The sequence below is a fragment of the Amblyomma mixtum genome, chromosome 3 (assembly GCF_055824585.1).
Source record: "Amblyomma mixtum isolate Tamu chromosome 3, ASM5582458v1, whole genome shotgun sequence".
Lineage (NCBI taxonomy): Eukaryota > Metazoa > Arthropoda > Arachnida > Ixodida > Ixodidae > Amblyomma > Amblyomma mixtum.
Window position 1 is genome coordinate 404,991,597 of NC_143014.1, and position 8,233 is coordinate 404,999,829.

General features: G+C 52.7%; 1 protein-coding gene across 1 annotated transcript; it reads left to right on the plus strand.

Annotated features, from left to right (window-relative positions):
* The first annotated feature begins 1,556 nt into the window (after positions 1-1,556).
* On the plus strand, positions 1,557-7,822 carry LOC149357464 (uncharacterized). The gene has a single exon (XM_089584705.1). The coding sequence runs from the start codon at positions 2,408-2,410 to the stop codon at positions 4,421-4,423; it is 2,016 nt and encodes a 671-aa protein (XP_089440831.1). The 5' UTR covers positions 1,557-2,407; the 3' UTR covers positions 4,424-7,822.
* The last annotated feature ends 411 nt before the right edge of the window (positions 7,823-8,233 follow it).

Here is an 8,233-nt window from a genome sequence, read left to right on the forward strand (position 1 = left end):
AGCCTTTTTCATTCCGTAATCAAAATACAGACCAACCCGCAGTCGCCATAAAGCTAATATACGTGACGCCAACGCGCCCTGCTCGACTCGACTCTGTACTGGACTTCCATTAGTGGCGCCATCTGGGTTGCAAAGGAATGGATACAAGCATCCTGTGGTGTTTTTAAGCTCTGGCAGATGAAGCCACATAGTCTACAAATGTCCTACAAACCATTACATCGGTATAACATCGGTGTGTCGTAGCAACTATAACGCTCCTATGACATCTAAGCGTGTTAACGCGCGACTTTGAAGCGGACAGCAGGAATTCTGTGCATCTGTGCTAATATTTAGGCGCCCTAATATGCGCGGACGTACTGTCTCCGAGTTTTTACTACACCAAACAAGGCGCGATTAGAAGCAGAACCGCGCATGTGATCACTTTCGACGCGCATCGCGCATCTCTCCAAGCAGAGTAATCCGAGATAAATTTGTTGCGGGTTAGGTGCGACACTGATAACGCCAAGCCGTTGTGTGATGACATGTTCCGGTTGGCGATCATGCCGTGAAGCATGCGGCTTTTTTCCCGGACATATCCGCAGTACTGATTGTGGTGTTCAGCATCGAGGCGAGAAACTGGAACACCGGACAGGTCAAAGACGAATGCGGACAAGCTTGCCTCCTTGCACTGCCGCCGCGTTTTCTCTGGTGTTGTTTGCCCAGTGATATCTCCAAGACAACAATTTAACGGAAATGCGGTTGAGCTTCAGTTTATGGGGTTTAACGTTACAAAGCGACTCAGGCTATGAGGGACGCCGTAGTGAATGGCTCCGGAAATTTCGACCACCTGGGGTTCTTTAAGAGGGCTCACCAGCTACAAGGCAACTCAGATTTGAACTTTTTCTGTCGATAGATGGCAGCACCTGAGTACCCCAAAAAGAAGGGAAGTTCTATTGCCCCTCCAGGTGTGTAAAGTACACCGCGACCCTTGACCGCGACACGAAAGTATTCGTTCTTCCGCGTACAAAAAGTAGACCCAAAACTTTCTGTAGTTATGCGGCCAAGGTTGTGGGGACGGAAGCACAAAAAAGTTAGCCCATCTCAAGCCATTGAGCACAGAAGGATGTGGGGGTCATACAATGGACCATTTCCCAGTAAACCACCAATTTAGCGTTTCCGGTTTGGGTTGCCTACGCTTCCTTGATTCTTTTCCGCGAAAATTCTTTTACAATGGTAGGGTGGGGTTACTGGTTTCGCCTGAGCAGACAGGTGCGGTCAGTTAAAATGGCGGAAGAGAGGCTTGGTGCATCCGCAGGACATTACCCGGAAAAGGTTCCATTGTGTTGAACACCTATGTAGTCAGTCTCTAAATAAAAGGAAAGAAAGGAGCTCCTAGCACAAGGCCTTATGACTGGTTTTCTTCCCATTCCCGGGTAGCCTTCCTTACATAGCTACAGAAGCATGTCCTGGGTTGTAGTGACAGCCTGTAGCTTACTTTGCCTAGTCTCGTAGGAGGTTTCCCAGCGCCGAACACCCATCTTCCGCTTATTCTAAGCACCAACAATTAAGGCATGTTACGACTCGCCTTCGTCCTGGGGAAGACGACGACATGGCAGCAGCGAAACGCCGACAAACCCCGAGACGCGCGTTGGGTGAACGCCTGGATGGCCACGGAAGCCGCGTCCGTCTGCCCGGTTGAGCGAGCGTTTCCCGTACACCGAGTGGGAACGCGCGTTCGATATGCGCGCGAACGCCGCTCATGGACATTTCGGCGTCTGCGCTACGTGGTTGGCATCGTTCCCCTCTCCCAGCGCGTGACGACGGCGTGATCTCTCGGGAGTGAGTGAGTGCGTGCGTGTCGGTGATTGGTGCCAGTGAAACCCGGCCCCCATCTAGGGACCCTAGGGAAGAGGACTCTTAAAAAGCCGGCAGCGGCACGGCCGAAGGGCTTTTTTTCATCATGCTCTCCTGTTGAGCTGTCGTGATGCAGCGTTCCTGCAGCTCACTTGTAAATATTCATGTATAAATTCCTCTTCATTGTCTTTTCCCAGCAGCCTCGTCACAGGCGTCCCTCATTTTGCTCTCCGGGGCACGTCCATGCTACCTCGTCCGTAACAAACTGGTTGGCAGCGGTGGGACGCGAATCGTCGGACGCCGGCGGAGAGTTGCGGACAACGGGACGCTGAGCAGCAGAACGGCGAGTCGGGGGCAGTGCAACGAGCCCTGTGTGTTGACTGGTTGCCTGCAGCGGACCGACTGCGCTGGATTCTTGGCTGCGAGGTTTGGTGAGTGCGGAACTTTCTTCTGCTGAGTTTTGCCAGGCTTTTGTTAGTGTCGGGAACAGAGCTGGTAATTCGGTTGTCGTTGCTGCTGGGTTAGTTGCAGCAAGACAATAGCGGGCAGTAGAGAAGCAGTACTCGGAGCAGCCATGGATTGGAAGACGCTGCGCAAACCAAAGTTACTGGAGCTTGCGAAAGAGTTGGGTCTGGAGGTATCAGACAAACTCAGAAAACCAGAACTGCTGAAGGCTATTCTTGCGTTGGAGGCTGAGGATGACGAGCTTGCGGAATGCCTTGAGGCCATTGAGGAGAGGGAATTGGCAAAAAGAGAACAAGAGGAACGCGAACGTAAAGAAAAGCAAGAGGAACGCGAACGTAAAGAAAAACAAGAGAAAGAGGAACGCGAGTGTCAATACGCTTTGGAAATGAAGCGTCTCGACATAGAGATGGAACGCGTTCGTGGGTCAAGTCAGGCACACGGTGCAGGAGAGCGGGTATCGTACAAAATGACTGACTTAATGCGGCCGTTTCAGACTGGAGACGACATTGGTTTCTTTCTTGTTAACTTCGAGCGAACGTGCGAGTATCAGCGGTTTTCTAAAGAAACGTGGCCACGGCGTTTGCTCACTTTGTTGCCCGCTGAGGCGGCCGACGTAATCGCTCGCCTGAAGAAAGAGGAGGCGGAGGATTACGATCTTGTGAAATCGAGTCTGCTTAAAAAGTACAGGCTGTCGGCAGAAGCGTTCCGTCGGAAGTTTCGCGAAACGGAGAAAGACAAAAACGAGTCATATCCGGATTTCGCCTACAAGCTTATGTCAAACATGCAGGAATGGCTTAAAGAAGAGAAAGCGTTTGGCAATCACGAGAAAGTTCTGCAGTGTTTCGGGCTGGAGCAATTTTATAGACGATTACCGGAAAACGTGCGGTACTGGGTCTTGGACAGGCCAGACGTTAGTACCGTGGCGAGAGCCGCTGAGTTAGCAGAGGAGTTTGTGACTCGTCGGGCTCGCGGAGCCAGGGACGGTCAACGGGGTGAATTCGGCTCGAAGTTTGAGAGGCCGAAGTTCACGCCCATCAGACCAAAGGAGGGCAAACGTGGTGAGGATGCGAGTAAAAATGATCCGACCGGGCGCACAGAGACGGCGGCAGCCGACAACGAACGCAGGAAGAGGTTAGAGGCGAGGCAAACGCGCGTGTGTTATACTTGCCAGAAGCCGGGACACTTTTGGGCGCAGTGTCCCGAAGCGAAAACTAAGCTCGTATTTTTGTCAGTATGCAGTAATGACGAGAACATGAAGCTTCTGGAGCCGTACATGCGAGACCTCGTCGTGAACGGGAAAGAGTGCCGAGTGCTTCGTGATTCCGCGGCGACGATGGATGTGGTTCACCCCTCTTTCGTAGAACCCGATATGTTCACGGGCGAGTGCGCATGGATCAAGCAAGCCGTGGAAGCACATAGCGTGTGTCTGCCCGTTGCAAAAGTGCGTATTGAAGGACCTTTCGGCGCACTTGAGACAGAGGCCGCGGTGTCATCTATGCTCCCCCCTCAGTATCCGTACCTATTTTCAAACAGGTCCGATCACCTCCTGCGCGAAAAGGGACTCGTGTTTGGTGAGGGTAGCGTTCAGGCCTTGACCAGATCGAGAGCTCGGGAGCTTGCTGCAAAGGCGGTAGTTGCGGAGGCGACGTTGCCGAACAGGGAGGAAGGGTCGGAGGTACAGCACACTGAGGTTCACAGCATATCCGCACAGGGCAGAAGGGAGCCTGAATCATTGAAGGCATCGGATAAGCTAGAGAGAATCCCGGACCCGGGAACACTAGAGGAGCTATCGGCAGACCTGCTCATCGCGCCGACGTCAGATGGACTTGATAGATTGTTAAAAGTCCGCAGTTCTGATCTGATAGCCGAGCAAAAAAATGACCGCAGCCTAGAGAATATCCGCCGCAATGTAAGAGAAGGGATCGCACAGAAAAGGGTACGTTTTGTAGAAAGAAGAGGTGTCCTGTACCGGAGGTATCTAGACCGTAGGGGAGTAGAGTTCGATCAGTTGGTCGTTCCTCAGTGCTACCGTCAGGATCTGTTGCGCCTGTCGCATGGAGGTTCGTGGTCCGGGCACCTGGGAGTTAAAAAGACTAAGAACCGTCTGCTGCAAGAATACTATTGACCGGGGTGTTTTCGTGACGCAGAGCAGTTCGTAAGGACGTGTGACACCTGTCAGCGTGTGGGAAAACCGGGGGACCAGGCACGAGCGCCGTTGAAGTTGGTGCCTATCATTACGGAGCCCTTTAGACGGCTCGTTATTGACATAGTGGGACCCCTGCCGGTAACAACATCAGGGCACAAACACATTTTGACTGTGATCTGCCCAGCGACCAAGTTCCCCGAGGCAGTCCCGCTTAAAGAACTCAGCTCGGTTGAGGTTGTTAATGCACTACTGTCCATATTCGCACGGGTCGGTTTTCCTGCGGAAATTCAGTCAGATCAGGGCACGGTGTTTACAAGCGCTGTGACCACGGCCTTTCTGGAAAGGTGTGGGATAAAGCTTTTACATAGCTCCGTGTACCATCCTCAGTCGAACTCCGTTGAAAAGCTTCACTCCGTCATGAAGCGTGTGTTGAGAGCATTGTGTTTTGAGAGTAAAACAGACTGGGAGCTGTGCCTGCCTGCAGCGATGTTTGCATTAAGAACCGCGCCCCATGAGGCTACCGGCTTTTCGCCAGCGGAGCTTGTGTACGGTCGCACTTTGCGATCTCCGCTCCGCATGCTTCGAGAATCGTGGGAAGGCCGGGGTGATGACCCAGTCGTGGTGGAGTACGTGCTTGGGTTACTTGAACGGTTAAAAAGGGCACAGGAGTTGTCAGGTGAAGCAATGTCCAAAGCGCAGCAGAAGGCCAAAATTTATTATGATCGGACAGCTAGGGCCCGTCGTTTTGAGGTTGGCGATGAGGTATTGATTTTACGCACATCGCTGAAAAACAAGCTCGAAGTGCAGTGGGAGGGTCCGGCACAGATTGTGGAAAGATTATCAGACGTTAATTACGTGGTGAAGCTACCAGGAAAGCGTAAAGTCCAGCAGGTTTATCACTGTAATCTGCTCAAACCATATAGACAAAGGGAAGCAGTGGTGTGTATGATGGTAAACGCTCCCGAAGAGCTTCCGCTCGAGCTCCCGGGATTGGGTTCAGTGACAAACAGGGAAGGCACTGAACAAGTAATTAGTGACTTGATATCGAAAGCACCGCTGTCGCCTGAGCAGAAAGACGAGTTGCACGAGCTCCTGCGAGAGTTTCGAGGTCTGTTCTCTGATAGGCCGGGTAGGACTTCCGTGCTTACTCATGACATTGAACTTACCTCGGCAGAGCCAGTACGGTCCAAGGCGTATCGGGTGCCGCCGCGCCAGCGCGAGATTATCGAAGCTGAGGTAAAGAAAATGCTGGAGCTGGATGTTATTGAGGCTTGTGAGAGTGATTATACCTCCCCTTTGATTTTAGTCGAGGTACCGGGCAAGGACCCTCGCCCTTGCGTCGATTACCGCAAGCTTAATTCCATCACTAAGGATCAAATTTATCCGATCCCAAACATCGAGGAGCGCATCGAGAAGGTTAGTAACGCTCAGTTTATCTCCACACTGGATCTGGTCAGGGGTTACTGGCAGGTTCCCCTTACAGAGCAGGCTAGTAGATACGCGGCGTTCATTTCACCTATGGGAACATTCCGTCCTAAAGTTTTGAGTTTCGGTTTGAAAAATGCGCCGTACTGCTTTTCTAGCCTCATGGACAAAGTGTTGCGAGGGCAGGAAATGTTCGCTTTGCCGTATTTAGACGACATAGCCATATTCTCCGCATCCTGGCCTGAGCATAAGGCCCACTTGCGTGCGGTTCTAACCCGCCTGCGCGACGCGAGCTTGACGGTCAAGGCCCCCAAGTGCCAGTTGGCACAGGCCGAGGTTGTCTACCTCGGTCACGTGATTGGTCAGGGCCGTCGCCGCCCTTCTGAAATAAAGGTCGCCGCGATACGAGAGTTTCCGCAGCCGCGCACGAAGACTGATATCAGGTCTTTCTTGGGTGTCGCCGGCTACTATCAGAGGTACATTCCCAGGTATTCTGATATCGCGAGTCCTCTGACAGATGCTCTCAGAAAAACAGAGCCACAAACAGTGGTCTGGGACGAAAAGAAAGAAAAGGCCTTTAGCGCCCTAAAGAGCGCTCTAACAAGTCAGCCCGTGCTACGCTCCCCTGACTACACTAAATGTTTCGTGGTTCAGTGCGATGCTAGCGAACGCGGCATGGGCGTTGTTTTGTGCCAAAAGGAAAATGGAGAAGAGGAGCACCCTGTCCTGTATGCTAGTCGTAAACTGACCAGTCGTGAGCAGGCGTACAGCGCCACCGAGAAAGAGTGCGCGTGTCTCGTGTGGGCCGTTCAGAAATTGTCGTGCTACCTTGCCGGCTCGAGGTTTATCATAGAGACGGATCATTGCCCTCTCCAGTGGCTGCAAACAACCTCTTCCAAAAATGGCCGCCTCCTGCGCTGGAGCCTCGCTTTGCAACAATATTCTTTTGAGGTGCGCTACAAAAAGGGTAGTCTCAACGGTAACGCCGATGGCTTAAGTCGAGGTCCCTAGCGCAAGAGTCAGCATCATAGTTGCAGTTTGCTGGTAGTTTTTTTTCCTGATATAGGATTTTGAGCCTATTGGTTTTGTTTATTTTTTTTTAATTAAGATGCGCTTTGTGGTGTAATGTGCCGATCTGTGGGAGTTTTGTGAGTGCTGCTGGACTACTCCCAGTGATTAATTAATTGACTTTGTTTGAGGGAAAGAGCCTGGCATAGCTTAGTGGGGATTGTGTCGTGCTTGCGGACTGAGCGGTTGGGTTTTCGGCGTGGTTCTAACGCTAGCGGAGCACGAGTCACTTTGCAGTGCCCTTTGGGAACCTGCACATGCGAAGGAAGACTTCGGGGTGCGCTGAGCTCCAGAACCGCCGAGAGAGAACCGACTGCAGTTGAGACCAGCCTCAAGCGACATCCCTCCGGACAGCGGATGCTGTCCCCTGTCCATCGGGATCTCCTTCCCCCGGCGGGGCAGTCTGTTACGACTCGCCTTCGTCCTGGGGAAGACGACGACATGGCAGCAGCGAAACGCCGACAAACCCCGAGACGCGCGTTGGGTGAACGCCTGGATGGCCACGGAAGCCGCGTCCGTCTGCCCGGTTGAGCGAGCGTTTCCCGTACACCGAGTGGGAACGCGCGTTCGATATGCGCGCGAACGCCGCTCATGGACATTTCGGCGTCTGCGCTACGTGGTTGGCATCGTTCCCCTCTCCCAGCGCGTGACGACGGCGTGATCTCTCGGGAGTGAGTGAGTGCGTGCGTGTCGGTGATTGGTGCCAGTGAAACCCGGCCCCCATCTAGGGACCCTAGGGAAGAGGACTCTTAAAAAGCCGGCAGCGGCACGGCCGAAGGGCTTTTTTTCATCATGCTCTCCTGTTGAGCTGTCGTGATGCAGCGTTCCTGCAGCTCACTTGTAAATATTCATGTATAAATTCCTCTTCATTGTCTTTTCCCAGCAGCCTCGTCACAGGCGTCCCTCATTTTGCTCTCCGGGGCACGTCCATGCTACCTCGTCCGTAACAGGCACCAAGCAAATCAAAGTTGGATGAAACTTAAAAGGACGAGAAGTGTGGTTTGCAAAAGCACCGAGAGCGTCCTGTAGCTATGCATGGTGACTGAACGCAAACTTTGGCATTGCATAAGCGAGTGCTTGCTTAGCTCTGTTTACATGAACCAGTAACGCCAGGTTGAGTCGGGGGTCGGGCTGAGAGAAGTCAACCCAACTCGACCGACGCGTATTTACATGAACTCGATTTTGGCTAGTCGAGACCGGTTCATAAGCAGTGACACGTCGAGCACCGCATTGCGAGCGAGCAGTGGTAGCATCCAAGATTCAGTGTTGTCGGTAACGCGTTACTTTTTTTCGGTA

Excerpts from the sequence above, each read along its gene's own strand:
- LOC149357464 (XM_089584705.1), top strand. The coding sequence starts at position 2,408 with ATGGATTGGAAGACGCTGCGCAAACCAAAGTTACTGGAGCTTGCGAAA.